Source organism: Eriocheir sinensis, chromosome 9 (genome assembly GCF_024679095.1).
Source record: "Eriocheir sinensis breed Jianghai 21 chromosome 9, ASM2467909v1, whole genome shotgun sequence".
NCBI lineage: Eukaryota > Metazoa > Arthropoda > Malacostraca > Decapoda > Varunidae > Eriocheir > Eriocheir sinensis.
This window is the reverse complement of record NC_066517.1, coordinates 16,486,775-16,512,574: the sequence shown is the minus strand read 5'-3', so window position 1 is coordinate 16,512,574 and position 25,800 is coordinate 16,486,775. Positions and strand designations below refer to the sequence as shown.

The window sequence follows — 25,800 nt, the reverse complement described above, 5'->3', positions numbered from 1 at the left end:
CTCAGGAGAAAAAGAGATAAGTAGAAAAAAATAGATAAACATTCGTAAGTTAAGTGAAGCGTGATGCATGGAGTGAGGTGGGGATCGAGTAGGAGGGTGCTTGAAGTGTGCGGGTGGCGTGGAGATGATGGGGAGGAGGAGGGAGGGGTGTGCAGCGCATAGGTCAGGAGAAAATGAGAAGTAGCAAAAATAGACAAACATTCGTAAGTGATTAAGTGAAGCGTGATGAAAGAAGGGAGTGAGGTGGGAAGCAGGGAGGGGAGTGCAGCGCTTAGGTCAGGAAAACAAGAGATAAGTGGAATAAAATACAAATATTCGTAAGTTATTGAGACCCAAACACACCACAACGTGATGAGAACAATGACACTGAGAGTAAAGTGGGCACGAGGCAGCGTGACGCGAACAAAGACGAGGAGAGTGAAGTAGAACGCTCAACAGGAGTGACGAACAAAGGAATGTCGACGCCAAGCAAAAAAAATAAGTGGGCATCATACCTCACGGGGCACTGTGGGTCGGTGGGTTACGCGGGGCCTGTGTTAAGTCAAAACACTGTGGTTTACGTCCATCTTTAGTCCGATAATATACATAGCGTGGTCTCTCAAATTTTGTTTCTGCCGGGGACGAGGTATGAAACGCAAGGAGTGGTGCCCCGTTTACCAGCCGTTGTACAGGCCACAGGGGGGTGGTGGTAAGTCAAGGTCATGGGGTAGCCCTGCCCGCACCACCCCTCTATTGTTGTGGTCAGCCTGGGTCCTGGAGTCTGCTCCTTGCGGTCAAAGTTTTGTTACGCTATACACAGGCCTCTATAAACACACCATGGCCACCCTGGGATGCTCAGAATAAAAGAACAGACCCAGCCAGCCAGCCTTCGAAGAGAACGTAAGCGGGCAGGGTACTCCCATGCCTCTTTTTCCATGGATAGGAGCGTTGAATTTCATCGGTAAACGGTAAAGTGAAGGAACAGGGAGATGAGAAGCGTGACGGGGGCGTGAAAAATAAAAATGGAATGGGGAGAACAATGAATATCGCAGTGGGAAGATGTAGAGTGAAAGGAGATGTTTTGAAGAAGTAACGAGGATTGTGATAACTCCTGACGACTGAACAGAACATTGTACACAGGGAGGTAGAATGGTGGAGATCGTGAAATGGAAAACCCCATGACTCAGCTCAGTTTATGCGGAACCCCGCGTGCCTGGGAAGGTTGATGCTCTCGTAGTCAGACGAAACACGGGTGGGGGGATGGGGGGCTCCACTCACACTCACAGCCATGTTGCCTCTATCTTCTATCGATATTTTCACGCTGACTGCTCTTCTGAACTTGCTAATTGCATGCCTCCCCCCCTCCCGCGGCCTCGCCGCACACGACTTTCTACTCAAGCTCATCCCTTTACTGTCCATATCCCTTACGCACGAGTTAACCAGCCTTTTCACTCTTTCATTCCTCACGCTGGTAAACTCTGGAACAATCTTCCTTCATCTGTATTTCCTTCTGCCTACGACTTGAACTCTTTCAAGAGGAGGGTATCAGGACACCTCTCCTCCCGGCCACTCCTCTTGCTCTTTTGTAAGAGCAGTGAGTAGCGGGCTTTTTTTTTTTTTTTTTTCATTATTGTTACTTTTTTTCCCCTTGAACTGTTACCTCTACTGTGAAAAAAAAGCAAAAATACTTACGGTCTTTCTGTCGAGGTAAACTACTAAAATTTAACAATTGAAGCATTTAAATTTTATAGTTAACAACTGAATTACACAAATAATATAAAAAAAACGCGTAGATACGTAATTTGATTGACTTTGTAGCAAGCAGTGAGTCGATGTGTGTAAGGCATGAACATGAAGCAAAAAATAGCAAATATAATTAGTAGGTAGGCAGTTTAATATAAGTGAGTTAAAAAGTTCAAGGCCCAAATTAATGATGAAAGAGAGCTACGGAAAACGCTAGAAAAGGTCTTTGAAATAAAGTGAACAAATATTAGCTGTGGGGATAGTGACGGTGGTGATGATGATGATGATTTGGTCTTATTGGTGAGTGAGAGGAGGATAGTCTGTAATGGTAGGGGTGAGATGGTTAGACTGTGGCGGTGTGATGCTGTTCAGTTATTAGGAGGAGATGGTATTAGGCTGTGTGAGAGACTATACGTAGGGGTGTGTGAGACTGAGAGGACGAGGTTGTGAGATTGTGAGGGTTAATGTAAAGTTATGAGGATCTGAGAATAAAAAAAAAGCATATGTGTGAGTGTGTAAGGATGCAGATATAACAAGGCTGGAAGTGAAGGTGAGGATGCGTGAGAATGTGAGGATATTAGGATAAGGTTGTGAGATTGTGAGGGTGAATGTAAAGTTATGAGGATCTGAGAATAAAAAAAAAAGCATATGTGTGAGTGTGTAAGGATGCAGATATAACAAGGCTGGAAGTGAAGGTGAGGATGTAAGTGTGAGAATGTGAGGATATTAGGATAAGGTTGTGAGATTGTGGGGGTGAATGTAAAGTTATGAGGATCTGAGAATAAAAAAAGCATATGTGTGTGTAAGGATGCATATATAACAAGGCTGGAAGTGAAGGTGAGGATGCGTGAGAATGTGAGGATATTAGGATAAGGTTGTGAGATTGTGAGGGTGAATGTAAAGTTTTGAGGATCTGAGAATAAAAAAAGCATATGTGTGAGTGTGTAAGGATGCATATATAACAAGGCTGGAAGTGAAGGTGAGGATGCGTGAGAATGTGAGGATATTAGGATAAGGTTGTGAGATTGTGAGGGTGAATATAAAGTTTTGAGGATCTGAGAATAAAAAAAAGCATGTGTGTGAGTGTGTAAGGATGAGTATATAACAAGGCTGGGAGTGAGGGTGAGGATGTAAGTGTGAGAATGTGAGGATATTAGGATAAGGTGATATTGTGAGGGTAAATGTAAAGTTATGAGGATCTGAGAATAAAAAAAAGCATGTGTGTGAGTGTGTGTGAGTATATAACAAGATTGGGAGTGAGGGTGAGGATGTGTGAGAATGTGAGGATATTAGGATAAGGGTGTGAGATTGTGAGGGTGAATGTAAAGTTATGAGGACCTGAGAATAAAAAAAGCATGTGTGTGAGTGTGTGTGAGTATATAACAAGATTGGGAGTGAGGGTGAGGATGTGTGAGAATGTGAGGATATTAGGATAAGGGTGTGAGGGTGAGACTGACAGGGTGCGTAGCCGCGAGGATGTTTGCCGGGTGTCCCTAACCCTGAACCCTCCCACTCTTACCCCTACAAGCGATAAGAGCTCCATCTATACCCAACACAGGACAGAGGGGCCTTGCTCAATACTCCCCCCCCCCCCCCAAGGCTGTTTCGAATGTAAACAAACAGTTGAACCATTATCACCATCACCACCCTCCCTGCCTAGTTGTCACCCACAGTTCTACCATCACCAGCATCACCACCCTTACCGTTACTAACACCATCACCTCACCATTACCCTCGCCATCTTCATCATCACCTCCTCCCCTCCTTGTTACAGTTCCACCCTCACCACCCTCACCATCATCTTCCTGTCTCCTTGTCACCCACAGTTCTACCATCACCATCATCACCACCATCATCATTACTAACACCATCACCTCACCATTACCCTCGCCATCTTCATCATCACCTCCCCGCCTTCTTTTTACAGTTCCACCATCACCACCCTCATCATCACCTTCCTGTCTCCTTGTCACTAACAGTTTTACCATCACCATCATCACCACCTCCCTCACCATCACCTCCCTGCCTCCTAGTTACCCACAGTTCACCATTACCGTCGATCACCACCACCCTCACCATCACCAACCTCACCATCATAGCTGGACACGATAACAGAAAACCTTATTCCCGATAACCGATAACTGATAATGGAAAACCTTATCGATGATAACCGATATTCGTTAACTGGAAACACAAATATAGGCGATAACCGATAACCGATACCCGATATTAATCCACAATTCCGATACCTTCTAGCGATAAGTCCGATAGGCAAAAACGATACTATATTGATATTTTAAATACAAAAACATAGATGAATTCAAATTTTCATTATCTGTATTTTAAAAAACTTACAAAACTGAAAACCACACGTTGACACGTACCTATGGACGGTAATGCTAGAAACGCCAGAACCGGTGTTATGTTATTTGGCGTCCCCACCGTCAAAGCTGGCCATTTTGTTTACAAACACTGGTCTCTCGTGAACTGCGCATGCTCAGACCAGCAAGCGTAGACCTGTACAGTCTCACAAAGCTTTTTAACCGTAATTAAGAGTTGCTGGAAGGCTGAATCAGACATACAGTACCACCATCCCCGCTGTTTCTAGAACGACACTCTGTACGAGTTGTATTTATATGTACAGAGTGTCGTTCTAGAAACAGCGACGATGGTGGTACTGTATGTCTGATTCAGCCTTCCAGCAACTACTCTTAATGTGTTAAAAAAAACTTTGTGAGACTGTACAGGTCTACGCTTACTGGTCTGAACATGCGTAGTTCAAAGAGACCATGTGTTTGTAAACAAAAGCGCCAGCTTTTGACGATGGGACACCAAATAACACAACACCGGATGCCTTCAATACCATGGCATGCTCACAAACGAATATGGAATATCAAATTTGAGGCAGTGAATAATCATTTTTTGGGCAAAGTTAAATGATTTTTCTCTTTGATATATTGATTTTTGAGTCTAACATAAAAAAATAACCTAGTGTATTAATGTTGATGATCTAAGTGTGAAATCTCTTCACCGAAGATATTTCATACCCCGAAGTTTTTTCATACAACACCGGGCCACGCATGCGCAGTAGGGAGACAACGTTTTTTTTCCTGAGAGGCGGAAAAAAGTAGCGATTATCGCTAGTTTGGTTACAAAAGTAACGAAGATACCGATATATATTTAAATAAGCTAGTAGCGGATGGCCGATAACCCGATTTTGTTATCAGCGATAAAGTATCGCGATAACTTATCGCGATAACGCCCAGCTATGCTCACCATTACCTCCCTGCCTCCTAATTACCCACAGTTCACCATTACCATCATCACCACGCATCCTCACCATCACCTCCCTCGAGCCTTGTCACTCCTACCATTACCACCATCACCATCCTCACCATTAGCTTACCATCATCACCACCCTCACTATCACCTGGCTCATTGTCTCCCACGGTCCCACCATACCCTAGAAATTTATGTTAAAGTGTGATTCAACTCTCCATATAGCTGATTCGAAAGCTTTCATTCAATTCGCCGGTGAATTCAAAACTATTGCACCGAGTTTGATTTTTTTTTTCATACGTTAAAAGGCAACTGAACTTACATAAAGATGATTCAAAAGCTTTTAGAATCATTACTACGCCGGTGAATATGAAACTACTGTAGCAAGGAGTTTTGGGGAGATTTTTTTGTATCTTTTCCATATGTACAATGAATGAGTAAATCCTGCTCTCTATTAACAAAACCAAGTTGATGAGGGTAAGGGATCTAAGGGAGGAAGAGACACAACACACAGCTTTGATGAAACATGTTTTTTGTAAGAATCCATTTAATGAGTATAATCGAAACGCCAAGAACGTGTAAAGGAGGAAGGTCGATGGATGTTGTAGATGAGGTTATTTTTCCGGGTAGCGTCGTTTTGATAGGGACCGATCGAGGTATGAATTAAGACATCTCTCCCGAAATTGATCTCTCTTTTAGTCACTCTTCTGAACTCTTTTTATAATAGGGGAAATGTTTAGCGGCCTCTTTTTCTCATTATTACTTTTTTCTTTTTTTTCTTGTGAAAAGAAAATCTGCCGGAGCCCATCACCAACAGCGGAGCGGGACAGCTAGTGCTCTCACATGTTATTCTTGGTGGATGGATTGCCTGTCATGGAGCGCAGAGTGGTGGCTGAGGTGATGGTGGTGACGGTGGGGGTGGCGGGGGTGGTGATGGTGGATGTGATGACATAATGCTACTGATAGGTGGTGCTCATCGTCCTAAGACCTATGTAGTCTATTAACGCCAGAAGGCGGAACGGATAATAGGAGGTGGTTCTGGTGGAACAAATAATAGGTGAGGAGTAAATAAGATAAATAGGAAAATAGTATGAAGGTTGTGGCGCTCATGGTGTAGGGACGCCTATCCTCCGTTGATATCCGTGTACTATCGCAAAGACCATTTATCGTCGGGAATGTTATGACATTACGGTCAGAGAGGTCACCAAATCGCTGGCCTACACTTGTATGAAGGCGCCCTTGTTCAGTGTCCTGAGTGAAACGCCATACAGGAGAGAATATGGACTGAAGGAGAGGAGGGATCGCTAAAGGTTTGACGACGGGAAGACGTGTCTTCTCGTCTTCGCTGTCTGCCCCTGCAGAACTCCACCTGAAGGAGGGACACGAGGAACAGAACGACGGAGACGTTTCAGTAGGACCCGAATACGTAAGTTCATTCGCCTGCCGTAGTTTGATTATATCTTTGCTTATTTACCCAATTATATAATGTATTGTTGTTGCGTTTGTTGCCTTCATACAATGTTGGACGTTAGATGTTAAGTAACATAGAATGTAGGATGCTAAATGTTAACGTTAGAAGATGTTAAGTGACATACACATACAGTGTTGGACGTTAAATGTTAAGTGAAGTGCTTAGCTGCTCGTTGTGGTGCTCAGAGACACGGACGTTTTGAGTTTTATGTTTGTGATCCTGAAGGTAAATGTTATTGTTGACAGGTTTGACCACATTATATCGTGCGTGTACGAGAAGGGTCGTTTCATTGTCCTACCAACATAGTCCATTAACCTCCATCACATGCTGTTATTTTTGTTGATCTTGCTGTTGTTATTGTTGTTTAAAGATTTTGTCCCTCCGCGGAGGGACCATATGGGCCTCTGACGGATGACGGCCCATGAAGAGTGTGCCGACTACCAACAGACCGACTCTGTTAACCGAAGCCGACGAAGTCAGTCTATCGACGAGGACTGGACTGGCGTGTCTCTGGTCCAACACATGTTACTCTGAATGTAAACAGTGAGGACCCCCCTCTTAACGTTTTTGAGGGCATAATTAGAGACAAAATTGTGAGTTACCTTGAAAGCCACTCATTAATTGGGGACTCACAACATGGCTTCCGAAACAAAAGATCCTGCCTATCAAATCTATTAACCTTTTATAACGACCTCTTCACTGTTTATGACGTAACCAAATCACTGGACGTAGTCTATCTTGATTTCCAGAAAGCGTTTGATAAAGTCCCGCATCATAAATTACTTTACAAATTAAAGCAAATAGGTATTGACGGTCAGGTAAACCAATGGATCGCGAATTGGTTGAGCAACAGACAACAAAGAGTAGTGATTGACGGATTTAACTCAGAGTGGGCGCCGGTCACTAGTGGCGTCCCTCAGGGCTCGGTTCTTGGCCCAGTGCTCTTCATTATTTACATCAACGACGTGGATGTTGGACTCAATAACCGCATAAGTAAATTTGCAGACGACACAAAGATTGGTAACTCGGTTCTCACTGACGAAGACAGGCAAAGCCTCCAAGAGGATTTGCACAAAATTTCATCTTGGTCGGATAGATGGGAGATGCCCTTTAACGTAGACAAGTGCCAGGTCCTTCAAGTTGGAACGAGGAATAAGAAGTTTGATTACGAAATGCGCGGCGTTAAACTCAAAAGCGTTCAATGCGTCAAGGACTTGGGGGTCAAAATAGCGTCAAACCTCAAATTCTCACAGCAATGCATCGATGCAGCAAATAAAGCGAACAGAATGTTGGGCTTCATTAAAAGAAACTTTGTATTCAAGAATAAAGATGTAATACTCCTCTACAACAGTTTAGTCAGACCCCACTTGGAATATGCGGTACAGTTTGGTCTCCCCACCATGCAAAGGATATTGCTAAATTAGAAGGTGTTCAGCGTCGGCAACGAAAATTATCCCTTCCTTGCGCAACAAATCCTACGAAGAAAGGCTTTCTACCCTTAACATGTTCTCTCTTGAGAAACGTCGCCTCCGAGGAAAATTGATCGAATGTTTTAAAATACTTAATGGTTTCAGGAATGTAGACAGATCAACATTGTTTATGATCGATGACACTTTGCGCACGAGGAACAATGGCGTAAAACTCAGATGTAGACAAGTAAATTCAGACTGCACCAAATTTTTCTTCACCAACGTTGTAGTGCGAGAATGGAATAAGCTCCCACCATCAGTGGTCCAGTGTAACACGATTGACTCCTTCAAAAATAAGCTCGACCGTCACTTCCTTCAACTTAATATCAACTAGAGTAGAAGTGCAACGTTTTGGAGTCTTTTGATTAATGTAAAATCACTTAGGTTTAAGGACAGACCACCAAGTCTGGACCATGGGGTCTGTGTGGTCTGATTTTCTATGTAAATCTATCTATGTAAATCTCTCTCTGAGATTTCACACCTCACTATACATCTCGCCACACTACTACGTCTCGGCAAACATTGTATACATGGGTCAGTGCCGGCCAGTATCGGTTTTCTTATCTTTACTTACAATTAACTGAGCCAGAATGTTGAAAATTAAAATGACTGCCGGTATTGGCTCAATTTATTATAGTTATCATTTTGCAACACAGGACGTACTGGCTTAATACAGATTATGTAGGCCTACAAGGCCAGGGACTGGTTACCATAACCGTGCCGTCTTCTAAATCTAATGTTCCAGGGTTATGTCAGTGGATCACGTGAGGGAAGGTGGGCAGAGCCAATATATGCTAAGCGGATTACTATCTCAGCTTGGCGGATTGGTTGCTCGTGTCGGTAAATTGTACAGAAACCGTACAACGTAGGAAAATAAAGCAGAAATTACAATAGCCTTTAATATCGTATGCCTTCAACAATGTGTGTGTGTGTGTGTGTAATATAATTGGACTGAAAATTAGGTTGGATGCTTCAGCGTCGTCAGTCACGTGAATAAACAAAAGTAACAGGAAAAAGCTAGACAGGGTAATTATCGTTTAGGTTTGTTTATTCCAGCTTAGCAAACGTAATCACGGTCAAAAGATAAACAAAAAAAAAACGTGTATATATATATATATATATATATATATATATATATATATATATATATATATATATATATATATATATATATATATATATATATATATATATATATATATATATATATATATATATATCCGGAATGGTGACGAAAGCATTATACAAACGCAAAAATATAAAGAATGCCAATATTATCCCGGGTTAAGTTTCGTATTAGGTCTTTAATTGTGAATCTTCAATAGGAAGTAATTTTCCACGATTTTGATATTACGAATCGACTCAACACTCACCAGAAGCCCATGGGCGCGTCTTATTTCTATATAGATGCAAAAAAAATTATGTCATGACCTAGGCTGGGATTATGTTAGATAGAATTTACTATAAGTAACGTAACCAGTTAATAGCCAAGCTACAAGGTAGACGTACGTATGCTACTCTTGTCAAACCTAGCTAGGTAGACATTCTTTCACCTTAACTGTGCTCTAAGGAGGGATAACCAATTAAACCACAAATACTAATTAATTAAAATAACATTAATATTTAGAAAATTTAGAGAAGAGCACACACACACACACACACACACACACACACGTCAATTAACACCGGCATTATTAAGAAAAAGATAAGATAAAAGAAGAGATAACAGAGATAGAAGCATATACACACTTACACCACATAACAGTTTCGTATACGTTCTTATAGCAAAATCAAGGCATACACAAATCAACCCAACTCAAATCACTCAAGAAAAAACATAACATAAAACGTGAAGCTCATATTTAGCCCCAAAAAAGAGTCTAAAAGCGAATTAATGGCAGGAGACAGATGTTAAAATGGTTATAGGTGAAAACGTAGCGAGGTGGGCGGGGCTCCGGTGACGGGCGGTGAGGCAACAAACGTTTCTTGCCTAAAATTCGTGCGACCTCGTCAATACGTAGACAGCATCACCTTCCACATTTCTCCCTTATCCTCTTGTGCCTTCAGACTGTGGTGGTAAGTGTGTGTGTGTGTGTGTGTGTGTGTGATGATATTAATGGCCGTGGCAAATTAATGAAGAGAGAGAGAGAGAGAGAGAGAGAGAGAGAGAGAGACCTAGCTGGACATAGGTACTGAGAGATTGAGAGGCCTGGGCATTCTGTTACTGGACTTTACTTCTGTCTTTATTTTAACCCTACTGGTCTTTCTACTGTATCTGTAGGCTTTTGTTGGCGTGGTTTTGTGGTAGAGAAGTGGACAGAATGTGTATATGTGTGTTTGTGTGTGTAGAAACTTACTGACCATATTTTTCCTTGTATTTCTATAATTTCTTTTTACCCTGCTCTGTCTTTTAATACTAAGTGTATAGCTAGGGCTGTGTGGTTTTAGGGTGTGGCAAAGAAATGGAAAGTGTGTGTGTGTGTGTGTGTGTGTGTGTGTGTGTGTGTGTGTGTGTGTGTGTGACAGACTGCCCATAGCTACCTCGCTTTCATAAACTAACCTAACCCAACTGTAGCCCAACTAATAGTAATCCGTTGCCTTTGAAATATTCACTTGACGCTGCAAAAATAGTAACATCGCCTTTTAATTAATTGTTCAAACCTCAGAAACAAATAATTTATGACTGAAACATTTTTAGAGTGGTGATTAACATGTTAACATCTATCATAATAAATATTACCAATCACTGGAGTGAGTTGGGTGTTATTCTGGAGTAATACCCTAACCTCTTCCTCCAATAGTCTCTTACCTCACCATTCTATACCACTGGCTTTGGCTAGTGCTATATAGGTAGCTATTTATGGTCTCTCCAAATATCATCCATTCTATTCTATCAATCCATTTTACTGTTAGTCTCCCCTTGATACCATTCCCCGTAATCTAGCTCTCGCTCAGATTGATATTATAAGACACTTTCACTTCTCACATCAGCTATTTCTAAAGGTCAAAGAGGGGGTCAGTCGGGTTCTAATGAATGTTTCTTTAGGTTCACAGTACAGAAGGGCCAAACTACCACCAGGGTCATGAAACTACTCCTGGAAATGCCCACAACTCCTACAAAAGCCTTGCCAAATAGGTGTTTTTGGACAACAAAATTTCTTATAACATGACCCTATCTCTTCACAAAGTCATCCTCGTTAACTTTTATCAAATGGCCAAACCATCTCGAATATGCACCACCCCTCACCCATTATAAGGCACCCTACAGTCCACAAACCTTGCTGTTACACCCATACCAGTATATCCATACACATTACTTTCTCCATCCCATCTTGACAGAGCACATGCACCTGGCTTTTCTTAATGTGTTCATGTTATTGCAGGATACAGAGGCTGATTACTTGCCTGTAGTTCCAAGTTACACTGAGGAAAATGATGGTATACATACACAAGGTAAGCAAAAAGTGAGATTGTTTTGATCATTCTTTGCAATCGTAAAAACACTCAAATTAAAAGAACTTTGATATAATGAACAGCTCTTGGAACAGATCAAATTGGACAAATCGTAGAAGAAATTTAATGAACAGTATAAAAATTTGGACACTGTTAATGTATGGAATTAAGAATATGTTTTTGCTTCAACTACTTTCTAGTTATTCAACAAAGTATACCTTGTTATTATTGGGATTCACCTGTAACTGTGTGGCTGGAGCTCCCATGAGGAACAGGAAGATGAAGGTGGTAGATGGAAAGATTTATAAGATTTACACAAGGTTTTGGTTAATGAACGGGGAACACTGCAGTCAGGGTGTAATATTAAGACACAGCAGGTTGCATAGGGACTGATGAATAACAACAATTACAAGGTACTATGTACATGTTGAATGATTGAAAAATAGTTACACTCCCAAAAAATTATCAAACCCTAATATAATTTTTTCTCCACTGACAGGAGATTAACGCGCACAAGGAAGACGTAGAGAGTGGTAAGGCAAAGTATTACTTGGGAGAGCTTGACATGATGAATAACTCCATCCTGGCGAATGTTCCGGGCCCCAAAGGAACACCATATGAAGGGGGTTACTTCTTATTCCAGTGCTACTTCCCAAGAGACTATCCTTACCTGGGAATAAAAGCAAGTTGTTCTCTCTCTCTTTCATGCTCACATTTTCCAACAACTGTGTAGCATTTACTTCAGACTGTCAGTTCCCCCACAACCTTTTTAAGACACAGTGTTGTTGTAACTGTAATGTTAAATCCATCACATGTAGTAGCTGCATTTGCCTCTTTACAGAAACAGTGAATAGATACAATTGTTTTAATAGCTTTAAATAGATGACAGATGTTTTAATAGCATTAAATAGATTACATATGTTTTAATAGTATTGATCACAATGCATTTCTCTTGCTTTCTTCAATCCCAATCTAAAGTAAACATCACCAATTCAAATAAATCTTACATACATGATCAGGCACACTTGATGTTAGCTTTTGCATGCAAAACTTGTGGCACCATGCATGAAATACTTCAGTTACCCCTAGACAGCAGCAGTATTTAAAGTGTAGCTCCCCCCAAAATTAATGGTCTATATACAGTCACTACCGACCTTAGGACCGTAGCATAAATGTAGTTACCCCGCATAATAGATGTTTTAATTATCGTCTATATATAGATTCTACCGCAATCTGGAAGTGTTGTTATAGTTCTGCCATACAAAACTGACTGACTGAATTTTGGACTGTCTATATATAGTTCCACCGCCATCTAAGGGTTAATCAATTGCATGTAGTGCCCTGCCAGGTATGCCTAAAGCTATAGTCACACTGACTTTACGACCTGCTAACGACCACCTGCAACCCCAAAATGCTGCAATTCACACCCACCGCTTCCCGACCACATAGGTGGCAGAGTAGTCGTGTGACCGAACGGCTACTGGTGGTCGTTTAGTGTCCATCCAGTGGGTGGCCGGACGGCGACCATGGTAAGATTCACACCTTGACCTCACTCCTGGTGTCAGGCCAAGATGCCCCCCTGTACGGTGACTGGTGACCGACAGTCAAGGACCAGTCGCGTCCTGTCACAATGAGGATGGTGACCTCCCTTAACAACCTGCTGCTGACGTGCTCTGCACTGTCACACACTAGGAGAATTTTCCATTCATACGTTAATATCAGTTGTTACAGTAATATTATCATCCAGTTATATTACACATTGCTCATTCTTATTTCTGTAAATTATTTGTGAAAAAATAATTACTTATAAAGGTAATGAAGGTATTCTGTGCGTCACTGCAGCAAAAGATGGATGTTTGTGACACTGACACCCCCCAATCTGCCTCAGACATGCAAAAAATGCTCCAAGCAATCTTGATTTAACCTGTATGTTACATTATATTCATTCTAAAGCATTTTCATCAACCTGGGCAGAGCAGAAAATGAAATTAACAATCCTTTTTGAAATGGATAAAAGGCATTAGTCCCACAGATTCTAATTGTTTTTGCTATGTACATCATGTCCTGCAGTACTTTATTTTCATTGGGCAGAGGTGATCCATTCACATTTGGCCGTGTGCTTGACCTGTGGAGCAGGTTGAGTCGGGACGGAGCTTGGACGGGCTGAGGGGCATGGGATGTCACTGCTCAGGAATGTACCTCATTTCCGATCAAGGGTGGTTTGACCTACCACTGGTTGCCACACAACTCGCCGTGTGGTGGAAGGCCGGACGTTGACCATGGCCAATGACAGATGTAAAGTGGACGGCGAACATCAGCGACCCCCTACTACCTGACGGCAACCAGATGGCGTCCTCTCGCCATCCAGTCGCCGTTCACCAATTAACCGTCATCTGTCAGCCACCGGCTGTCCAGACGCAGTCCATTCAGCCACCGGATGACAACCTTTTTTACGACCAGCAGCGACCTGAGAGGTCGGCTGGAGGTTTTGGTGCAGCACCCAAAACCTCCAGCCAACCTTTTTGGTCGCACGGTGGATGGAGACACATGACGATCCCACGCATGACCATGTGAGACCTCCTGCGACCTGCAGGTCATGGGAGGTCGTCAGTAGGTCATAAAGTCAGTGTGACTGGGCCTTAACACTTGATGTATAGCTTTTATACATCACCATATTATGACAAAACTTCAGCAATACTTCAGTGCCTCATTCTTATGTATTGTAAAATGTATTTTTTAAGTGCTGATGTAAAAGCTATTTGACCCTTTCTGTTTTGGTTGGGACTCCTTCCTTTGATGATTTGTTGAAGTGTTGAAGAAAAGCCTGCCAGCGAGTAATCTTGTCAGACATTGCTAACAGTAGTCTAACTGGCCAGACACTTGTCAACAGACCACCTCTGTTGGTGTCTGCTGCTATAGCCGGTCTATTGGCAACCACCCCTGAAGACTACTCTCTACCTGCACCCTCTTCATGTGCCCAAGATCCATTTATGGAGGGGCAGAATAGAAGGTATATCTAATGTAAATTTTGTATGTATCACCCTGACAGATAACTGCCATAGATCCCCTCCCTCATCCCTGCATCAGCACCACCCAGATAGGACTGGATGTCATGGAAAAAAGATCCTTCAAGGTGCTAAGCACCTTGCTTGAGGGTGAGTGTGTACAGGTGATGGATCTAACCTGACCATCATGTGTTCCATTGTTGGCACTTCATCTTTTTTTTTCCAAGATAACAACTAGATTATTTTAGAAGACTGGTCATCCACAGTAAAAGGAAAGTATTGGGTTGTACAACTACCCAAGTTCCTGGTCTTTGTAATTATTCTCAGAAAGTAATTTCCTGATAATGAGCTGATATTTAATTTTCTTATATCTAGGCTAGGTGATCTTTTGCAATATAATGTTTCCAAACACATTATGTACACTTTTGAGTCCTTGTGTTTGAAGAACTGGTTGTCCTGACATTCTCAGTGGTGTTCTGCCAACTTACAACTATCATTCAGTCTTCCAAGCTACTTATTTAGGGAGCCTTTCAATCAACTAAATGCTCCTTATCCCATAGTGTAACATTTGCAATAGGTGAGATCCCAAAGAGAGAATAAAGTATTATGAGTTACTTCAAAAGACAGGGTAAAAGTGGTTGGTTGAACTTTGGACCCTGTACTTGTAAAAACCTTTCATTAATTGTTTATAACCGTGGAAGTATCTCTTTGGTAGTATACATGGGGTTAAGTTTTATGTCTGACTGATTATTCATGCCTCAGTGTTGGACAACATCGTTCGGCTGTTGGAGATGCCGGAGATGGGCAAGGCAGTGAACAGGACGGCGCTCGAACTCTTCCTCAAAGACCGGGAACAGTTCAATGAGGAAGTAAGAGCTGCAGTCAGGAAGCAACGGGAGAAAAAGTAATATTGTCACATTTTCAATTGGCACCAAGTGGACTTAGGAAGGTTCATCGGCACAAGGTGTAGTCAAAGACGTGTCTGCTTTCATCAGATGTTTTCATATTTCTTTTCTTTTAAATAATGTCCGACACCTTCGTTCTTTCAAATACATAAGCCTCACAGAATTAAACTGGAGTGGGAATACATATAGTTCTGAAATGGATGTTAACCATGCCTATGACCATTACAAATTTGCTCGTGAACTCTTTTATAAGTTTGTAAAGATGGCAGTACTACAGAGTTAAATAAGTTGTACCTATTGTTGTATAATGTTTTGAAGTTAGTGTTCATGTGTCAGTTTGTGCTGTTAGCATGTGTGTGTGCGTGTGTGTTTTCACTTAATTGATGTGGCTGCTTCATGTATTCCAGTGGTAAGCAAGGCTACACCAAAAAAGGTTTATTCAATGTTTATTACAAAACTTGATTATATACAATATTAAAATATCCTCTCTGCAACTCCAGACAATTAATAAGGGTAGAGCTAATACTAAGTACGCCATGTAGTCTAGTTGTAGCAGGTCACATCTACAGCAACACACACACCCTCCGCTGTACAATATTGCAGAAATCCCTTAACGACACACCCAGTTACACTTTACAAAGTCTATTTAACTTCGTATTTTTATTGGAACATAAAGAGGTGAATAAGGAGGTTGGTAACAATTGGTAATATTTTAAGGTATTTGATAAAGCTTATCAAAATCACACACTCCATTCATTAACCCAGTACTGTGTGTTATTAGAAATTAACTAAAGTGTTGATGATACTAACCTGAGAATCAGCGTCCAAGCAAAATCATTCTACAGTGCTCACAAACTTGATACATAAATGATGCAGTGCTCAATGATGTGGTGCTCCTCTTGACTGAACAGGAGGCACAACTGATATCTCTCTCTCTCTTTCTCTCTCATTCAAGCTCTCCCCCTCTCCCGACTTGACTGGTCCTGTTATGCCCATTATCACAAGTCACAGCTGCCAGGCCATGATAACAACACTTAACCCTTTCCATACGTGACACAGACGGCGGCGTCACAGTATGGAAAGGGTCAAGAGGAAATGAAAGAGGATTAATCCTCTTCTAAACCTTTCAATCCTCCTCTAAATTCCTCTTAATCCTCTTCCACTTCCTCTTAAAGAGGTTTAGAAGAGAATTAAGAGGTTTAAAAGAGGACTAATGGTGATGACGTCGGACGCCCTTCGGACACTGACGTCGGCGTCGCCAGATTGAAGGGGTTAAGGTCCAACCACTACTATTCACCTTCAAAGAGAGGAACTGTCAGGATGCACTGCGAGGAGATTTAATCATCAGCCACTTCAATCTGTCCCATGGTCTTGAGGTCATCTGCCACGGAGAAGAGACAACCAGTGCTGGAGACTATGTCCTCCACAGTCACTCCATCTGCGATCTCCATCAGCTTCAGTCCATCTTCTTTATCCACATTGAACACACACTGAGGAAGGGAATTACGGGTTGTGGTAATGCTGGGTCAATGGGATTTATTTTGTTTAGCATGGAGGATGGTGTGCTCAGCTTCAAAATCAATTCTGTTTATTTACAACATAGCAAACAAAATCAAACATTACCAATAACATCCTAAAAGCATTTATTCTCCTACATAACTTTCCCAATCTTATTACTTTAACCCCTTAATGACGTTGATGCCACTGGCGTCATATAGTTTTATCAGACGTGGGCAACGAGCATGATGCCAGCGCCGGAGAGCGAGAAGCTATCCAGAATTTGAAGGGTGCACGTAACTAGGTCTCTGTCAATGCTAAGTGACTAAATGGCACCTCTTTTGTCCCTTACCACCACTCCTTGCTAAAAATAGTCTACAGTTCCTGCCTACGCATCATGGCGTCTGCAGAGCGATTATGTTCCCTCAGCAGTCCTGTTTCGGCAGTCTTCCTTTAGTTTCTGCTCAGTGTGTGCGTGCTGAGCATTGTCTTGACACCTCCACTGATATACGAGATGTTCTAGAATCTAGATGAACCAATATCTTGTTCACAGGAATGTTCAGAGGAATGGGAGGCGGAAGTTGGATTTTTTGGGGAATCATGGAATTCTAACTAAAGGGTCTGTCCAAATCATAATCTGATTTCACAGTTGAGTTATACGGATGATTTTCTACAACTTTTATTCAATGAGATTCATTCCAGAATGAAAAAACTACAAAAATTATTTTTCGCATTTCACTGCAACTTTGGCTCTCTGTAGGCAGTAAATTTCAAGGTAAAAGATTATAACTCTCTGTAGGGCAGTAAATTTCAAGGTAAAAGATTATAAACTATATCTTTCAGACTCCATCATGATAAAATGAGCAACTTTTCTTCAATAAATTTTCATGTAACTCGCACCAGTAAAAAAATTGGAATTCGGGGTGAATCATGGAATTCCAGCCAAACGGTCAGTCCAAATAAAAATCTGATTTCACAGTAGAGTTATAAGGATGCTTTCCTACAACTTTTTTTCAATAAGATTCATTCCAGAATGAAAAAAATACAAAAACTTAAAAATTTTTTTTTTTTGAGTTTCACTGCAACTTTGGCTCTGTAGGCAGTAAATTTCCAGGTCAAAGATTATTCACTATATTTTACAGATGCCATCATGATAAAATGAGCAACTTTTCTTCAATAATTTTTTATGTATGTCGCACCAGTAAAAAGTTGGAATTTTTGGGGAATCATGGAATTCCAGCCAAATGCAAGAACCTAGAAAGAAATGGATTTCACAGCATGTCTTGCTCCTTCCAGAAACTTCCTCTAAGAGCAGTTGTAACAAAACGTGATCTGTTTTTCCACCTTCCTGATCCTCATCCCTCAATATTCTTTTGTCCCTCTTTAATTTCTTCCCTTACATACTCTACTCTCTTCCCCTATTACGAAATCACCTCTTGGTAACCTAATCTCCACTATATCCTTCCTAATACACCCCAAACTCAAGTGACATGGAAAACCTTCTGAGGCAGTGTAGACATACCTTGTCAGTGATGATCATGTCGACACAGTTCTTGCCAGTGAGAGGGAGGGAGCAGTTTTCAACAATCTTGTGTCCGCCCTTCTTGTCAAGGTGTTCCATGGTGACGACAACCTTGGTGCCTGGTGATGACACAAGGTCCATCGCCCCGCCCATGCCCTTCACCAGCTTGCCCTGCAGGTGGAAGAGGCTCATAAGTAGCAGGTCCTTGGGGTGACTAGTAAATATCCAATAAACCCAGTGAGTGTCTTTCATCTCAGGAAAACAGAAAAAAAGGGAGAGTAAAGGAAACTTACAGGGATCATCCAGTTGGCGAGGTCACCGTACTGGGACACTTCCATGGCTCCAAGGATGGTCAGGTCAACATGGCCACTGGAAATAAGGTCATCATTATACAGGCTGGTGTGACTAGAGGCCTTTCCCCATTTATAGTTAAGAAATGTCAAGCCTCCCTTTAGTTGTGAGAAGTATCAACGGTTGAAAGATCTGTTTTGCACCTTTAGATGGCAAGTTTCACCCTTGAAATCTTACACATCCTTAGCTCTAAATATTCAGCATTAACTCAACTCCTTTCAGCTCTCATCCCTCAAATCCTTTCTTCGCCTCAACCCGTGACATTGCTCATCTCACTCTTGCCCTACCCTTGCTCATCTTCATCTCACTCATTTAGATCCTTAACTCTTAAAACACTGATCTCACTCTCACTTCATTCTTACATCTCACCCCTTTAACCCTTTCCATACGTGACTCAGACATCGGCGGCACAGTATGGAAACGGTCAAGAGGAATTGGAAAAGGATTAATCTTCTAAACCTTTCAATCCTCCTCAAAATTCCTCTTAAAGAGGTTTAGAAGAGAATTAAGAGGTTTAAAAGAGGACTAATGGTGATGATGTCGGACGCCCTTCGGATGCCGACGTCAGTGTCGCCGGATTGAAGGGGTTAAAGATTAAAAACTTAACAACTCTCATATCAGTTTCAGCTCAGCCTCCCTCAACTCTTTTGGATTTTAAACCTCGAACACCTTTCATCTCAATCTTAGCCAAGTCTTTTACTATATAACTAATTCACTCTTGTCTTACCTATTAAAAACTTCAACTCAAATTTCACCCTTAATCCAACCTATGAATCTCAAACTTTTAAGCCATTCATTTCAAATCTCACCCATTCTTAAACCATATCATCTCCCTTAACTCTTACCCTCGGATCATGGCAAAGCTGTCGTCTGAGGAGAAGAACGAAGCGCCGGGGATGGTGGTGACGGTCTCCTTGCCAGCGTTGATCAGATCTGGGTCTTGTTCACCCGGGGCAGGGAAGGGACCGAGACCAAGCACTCCGTTCTCACTCTGAAGCTTGACATCCGTCCCTGGAGGAGGGATTGTGGTGGTGGTGGTATTATTATTATTATTATTATTGACATCCATGAAAGGGCATACAAGGATAAAAAAAACATTGATATAGAACCAAACTGAGTTCCCTCAAAGATCAGATATAGATATGAAAAATAAAAGACAGTGGGAGTAAAGTAATGAAAATAAGTAAAAGGGGAAAAAAAAGTGGTAATAATAGTGGTAGTAGTGCTAAATTACATACTACTTCAATTCCTATATTAAATCACACTACTTCATCCCAGCACAACCCATCCTCACTTACCCTCGGGAATGTAGTTACTGGCGAGCATGGGCATCCCGATTCCCAGGTTTGCATACATGCCGTGACGGAATTCAAGGGCAGCGCGACGCACGATTCTCTCCCTCATGGCCATGGCAGGGTTGCTAGCCGCCGCACTAGCCCCCTTCCGCTCCTTCTTCAGAGTGAGTCTCTGGGGGCAAGATGAAAGTAAGGGGAATAAGCTCAGACCAAACAATGATTGACTTTCTATAAGAGTTTTTGGTATTTTCACCCAAGCACACAAGCTATGAAGCTAAGCTGGTTTACTTCACAAAAGCTTCTGCCCACAACAGCCTCCTAAATGTGTCCTAACAGTCAAATCAACAAAGGAATACCACAAGCATTCATGGCCACATTGTCTGAACTGTGAGGGACACCAGACCTTGGTTCATCCCATGGGAGACAAAAAACTATTGATGCAAAATAACAGTGGAAAGTTGAAGACAACATCATTCTTTAAGAGTTTAGGCCTATATGGCTCAGAAAAAATACTAAGCTTGTGGTAAATACAGCAGTTTCTTAGTGAACAACATTGCTCTCAGTATTTCAGATTGATAGTGATTCACATGAACCGATAAGTTACCCCCAATGCAATTTATAAAATACTGATCGTAGTACAGCTTCCCCTATTTATTCATGAGAGATAGATTCCAAGGATCTTATCTTAATTAAAATGACATCTACTGAGGTTCTGATAGGCTTGGTAGTTTCTCTACCCTTATACATAGGTAAATCACTGCATAAAACATATATTAAGAAAAAAAGGGTGCCTCCCCTGCCGTCATGGTTCAACTTATCCACAAGTACTCACTTCTATCCTCTTCTCGTACTTTTCCCCCACCACCAGACGGTCCACGTAGATAGCTGGGACATGAATCTGGTCCTCAGGGATCTCACCCACCTCCAGCAGCTCCTCCACTTCCACCACTGTGGTGCGTGCCGCCTTCACCATGGCCTGATTGAAGTTGCGGGCAGTCTTCCTGTAGGGGTTATGGGGGGGTGGAGGGTGTCTGTGCTCTCTGGTATACTGGAGGCTGGATAACCTCTTGTACTTTTATGTAGTATATAATAAACAGATTAACAGTTATTGTGGCCTCAGTTTTCACAATTTCAAGTAATTAACATGATTATTTCTAGTCAATCCCCAAAAAGGTCAAATTACTATCTGGCTAGAGGTGGCATCCGAAAAACCTTCAATCAAATAAAGTGGCACCATTCTCCTTTGCCAGAGGTTCTATTTTCATCTCTACACTTGACCTCTGCAATATCTGGGTTGCCATTCTGCTTCTGCTACTTCAGTTATCCATTATCAGCATTTGTAAAAACAAGAAGAAAAGGCATCACAGCTGACAGCAGATGTTGCTTACCTGAAGATTATGTTGCCAGCCTTGTCAGCCTTCCACGCCTTGATAAGGGCAAAGTCGCCAGTTATGGCCTCCTCCATAATGTAGTCCCTCCCATTGAACTGACGGTGTTCCCTTGGGGAGCTCTGAAGCTCCACCACACCCTTAGAGGCATATCTGAGGGGATGAAGGATATCTGTCTGTGTTGTGTGGAGGTGGCGGTGGCGCAGGGAAGATGGAGAGAAAAGTCAGGTGTAGGGAGGGTAAGCGAGGAATTAATCTATAACATTAATATGCTAAGGGCTGAGGGTTTGTAAGTGAAATTTGAGGCACTTAAACCCATCGTAGGAACACCAAATTTTGCCTATGGGTGCGGATTTGGCCAGATTTTTTTTTTTTTACTTAAAACCCATTGTAGCAACACCAAATTTTGACCTATTGGCACAGATTTGGCAAAAAAAAAAAATTCCACTTAAACCCACCGTAGCAACACTAAATTTTGACCTATTAGCACGGATTTGGCTGAAGTTTCTTCATTTTATTAAAAAAATTTTTTTTAGGCACTTAAACCCATTGTAGCAACACCAAACTTTGACCTATTAGCACAGATTTGGCAGAAGTTTATTATTATGTTTGTTAACCCTTAGATTACGGCGATCGCATATATAAGTGCGCTACCACACACCCCACCCATACGGGGATCATATATATAATCATCACACTCTACGCTCCCTACATTTCAAATATACCACCAGTTCTTGACTCAGAAGAATGGTGGAGGCATCTGGCATCTGTACACACACTCATTCGTCTCCAGCGCACAGCAGCCTACTGAAGGCCACAGATCATTTTCCACTTTTGTTCAGAATACATCTGTCATGTCTCGTGATGCGTCAAGCAGTTCCTTTGCTCTGGGCGGAAGTAGAGCACGGGCGAATCAAAGTGACATTGACAGAGGAGGGAGGGGCAAGTAGAGAGAGAGAGAGAGAGAGAGAGAGAGAGAGAGAGAGAGAGAGAGTGTGTGTGTGTGTGGGGTGCTTCCACGCGAAACGTCACGGCCACAAGAAAATGCACAGTATTTTCAGCTGTCATAACTTCTTTATTATTATTATTATTATGAGAGAAGTTTTATTACACCACCATATATACTAGATGAATATACAATTATTGCAAAGACACCATTTCCACCTCTTTTAAATGTTTAAATTTTCCCCATGGACAGCATCCAGAGAAATATATTGCCACCCATACTCCAAGGGCTAAGTGATATAGCCCCTATTTAATGTGAAAGCGGTAATTTATTCTACTTAACGTGAAAATTAATAGACTAAGGGCTGAGGGTTTGTCAGTGAAATTTGAGGCACTTAAACCCATCTTAGCAACACCAAATTTTGACCTATTGCCACAGATTTGGCCGAAGTTTATTCAGTTTATGTTTGTTAAGCGATATAGCCCCTATTTAATGTGAAAACGGTAATTTATTCTCAAATTTTGGGCAAGAGGGACATTATTGCTGAGGGGGGAGTATTGTAGCGGGCTTCGCTACAAACCCAATCACGATGCTCAGAGCAGAACCCGTGCAATTCCGTGCAATTTGCACGGGTGTCCGCTAGTAAGCTTTTAATGTTATGGGTTAGGGAAGAATGGGAGAGGAGAAATGAGTACTGTCAGTCATGTGGTGTTGCTGACAAGGGGAAAGTGGAGAAAAGGGCAAAAGTACAGAAAGTAAGGGAGGAATTTAGTGAAGTGCTGCACTCATCACCCTCCCCGCTAAAAGTTATCACTTAAAGTATAAATGCCCCATATTTGGCTGAATATAATTATTGAAATAAAATTAATATATTAAGTTTACAATAATATTGCAGTCCTTTATTGCAAGCCATTGAAAAAAAATATATAAATAAGACTTGTGAGAATCATCAACAGATGTAGCACTGTTTGAGATGACACTCACTTGATGGGGGCACCACCTTCATGGATCAGAGTGCCATAGCCTGTGGGAGTGAAGAATGCAGGGATGCCAGCACCTCCCGCCCTGCACCGCTCAGCAAGAGTGCCCTACAGAAGGGAAAATAAAAAACACTTCACTTCAAAGTTACTGAAAGTCCATCTCATTCCATTACCTCCTCATATGAAATTAAGTCTAGCCTCACAAATGAAGTAAAAATGAATCCTCTCCTACTGACAGTATGTTGCAACTGTTATTTAGATAATTCCTTGATTTTCCTGCTTCAGCTCAGTTTTTTAGTTAACTTATTTCCTGACATGAAATTTGATTGGAAGACTGTATTAAAATTGGTGAACTCACTCCAAGAGGAAATCCATCTTTGTCATCTGATTTTATTATCAAGTTAAAAGGAAAACAAATGCAACAGGAATTCCACACCCACCTGAGGTGTCAACTCCACCTCCAACTCCCCATTCAGGTACTGGCGCTCAAACTCTGCGTTCTCCCCCACATACGAAGAAATCATGCGTTTGATCTGCTTCTGGTTCAGCAACAATCCTAAGCCAAAGTTGTCCACTCCAGCATTGTTGCTCACCACCGTCAACCCATCCACCTTGGTCGTCAGCAGCCCACTGATCAAGTTCTCAGGGATTCCACACAAACCAAATCCTTAAGAGGGATGAGATGTGTTGATTTACCCAGCTATACTTAACCATTATATTCCTTGCCATGTAAGATGTACTGGCATAGAGAAAGCAGCTATACTTTGGCAGGGATTTAAGAAAACTATAAGAATATTACAATGCATCTGCTTTTCAAAGATTTCCTCATAATTTTTTTTAAACTTGCAAGCTCTCATAAAAGTACACTAAAGCCACATATATATTTTTTGATATTGCTCCTAACCTCCCACAAGGAGCTTTGAACCAGCTGGGATGTCCTTGACGGCCTCCAGTGACGACTGGTAGATCTGGGCGTTGCGTTGTGTGGTGGTGGACAGGCAACTGACACTCCCCAGCCATGGCTGCGGCAAAGAAGAGTCCGATATTAAATGTGTAATGGCAAGCTAATCTACTGGGGTTCCGTGTTTCAGCCATAAATGAAAAAAGGGGCCTTGAAAGATTCTCTACAAGAAAATATCTCACTCCCCCACTAACCAAGTAAACTAACATAACCTGGAAAAAATCAAATAACTACCGATATCTCACTCCCCCACTAACCAAGTATACTAATGTAGCCTGGAAAAAATCTCTGTGAAAACATGCAGTTAATGTGTAATAAGCATTATAAACAATATGATAACGGAAACCTCTAATTTCAAGTTTGTCAAGAGGCAGCTGACAGAGATTGAGAGTCTGGACTAAGACTCGGAATGAAGTGGTTCCATTATCAAGAACTGCCCTGACCTGGTATAAGTTACCATTACACATTGCATATTACAACCTGGCCCCTCCCCAAGGTAAAACGTATACGAAAATGCATTATAATAATAATTCTTTCAAGTGCTACATTACTACGAATATTGGTTTGGAGTGGTGATTCTTAAGATTTACCGACGGCACGTTAGGTTACATTCCCCTTTGAGGTTGGGGTGTAAGACTGTAATAACACCCTCCGAAAAGCATGGAAAACTACCTACCAAATCAAAAGGAACCTGTTACGTATTGGGGGGGAGGATGGAAACTTGTTGCCGTGTGCTGGTGGTATGGGGGGGGGGGGGGCAAAGGCTGCAGGTGAGGGGGCGGTTGGCCATGGCCTTGCCGGCGGGGAATGAGCACGCAGCATCTCAAGGCCACTGTACACCCCTTCGACACCCACGGAAAAGCTCTAAACGGGGCCTGGGAACTCTTGGATGCTATGGGTGAGGTGCAAAGGATATAAGCAATGATACAACAGGAAAATACGGGCCATGGTAACCTATTTTTTAATCCCTACGCAGCGCATCTCTGGATTTGGGTAATGATAAAATAGGATACAGGTAATGATAAATGGATACAGGTCATGATAATACAGGTAAATACGGGCCCTGATAACCTATTTTTTAATCCCAACGCAAGGCATCTCGGGGAGGGAGGGGGGAGGGGGGCATCAGAAGGTACCCACCCTCCCCCCTTTTTTTCCATCACCTCTACGGCTTTTATATCGCCATGACAGCTGTTAGTATTAGTGTTATAGTGTGCAGGGGTGGCTGACGTACCTGTGTGATGAAGGAAGGGGCCGGAGACAGGGCAGAGCGGCGGGAAAGACGGAAAATGTGACGGGAGATTGCAGAAGACATGTTCACCCCGATGTGTCTGTGGCTCCTCTGCTGTTGCCTGGCTGTCCCTCTCTCGGGCGGCTTTTGTCTTTATTTTTCTCTTTTTTGCCTTTATTATCGATTTATTTAACTCCTCTTATCATCCTAGCCAGTAGTCATTGTTTCTAAATATCTGTTGTACTGTAGTTTGCCTTCTCCACGCTCTCTGATATGCTTTTTTTGTCTATATTTTACTTCTGCTGCCTGGCTGTCCCTCTCTAGG

At 42.0% G+C, this 25,800-nt stretch overlaps 1 protein-coding gene and 2 long non-coding RNA genes across 3 annotated transcripts; 2 read left to right on the top strand and 1 right to left on the bottom strand.

Annotated features, from left to right (window-relative positions):
• The first annotated feature begins 9,854 nt into the window (after window positions 1–9,854).
• Window positions 9,855–12,076, top strand: LOC126996018 (uncharacterized). The gene is made up of 3 exons (XR_007750875.1): window positions 9,855–10,017; window positions 11,325–11,394; window positions 11,894–12,076. It is a non-coding gene; the product is annotated as an uncharacterized LOC126996018 (long non-coding RNA).
• Window positions 12,077–14,438: 2,362 nt separating this feature from the next.
• On the top strand, window positions 14,439–16,047 carry LOC126996019 (uncharacterized). The gene is made up of 2 exons (XR_007750876.1): window positions 14,439–14,549; window positions 15,162–16,047. It is a non-coding gene; the product is annotated as an uncharacterized LOC126996019 (long non-coding RNA).
• Window positions 15,734–25,643, bottom strand: LOC126996017 (succinyl-CoA:3-ketoacid coenzyme A transferase 1, mitochondrial-like). The gene is made up of 11 exons (XM_050856008.1): window positions 25,479–25,643; window positions 24,188–24,305; window positions 23,724–23,950; window positions 23,288–23,391; window positions 21,358–21,510; window positions 20,802–20,970; window positions 19,973–20,141; window positions 19,520–19,685; window positions 18,617–18,692; window positions 18,324–18,494; window positions 15,734–16,794 (listed from the first exon to the last, which is right to left on the bottom strand). Exons 1-11 carry the CDS (start codon window positions 25,557–25,559, stop codon window positions 16,642–16,644), a joined length of 1,587 nt encoding a protein of 528 aa, XP_050711965.1. The 5' UTR covers window positions 25,560–25,643; the 3' UTR covers window positions 15,734–16,641.
• Window positions 25,644–25,800: the final 157 nt, after the last annotated feature.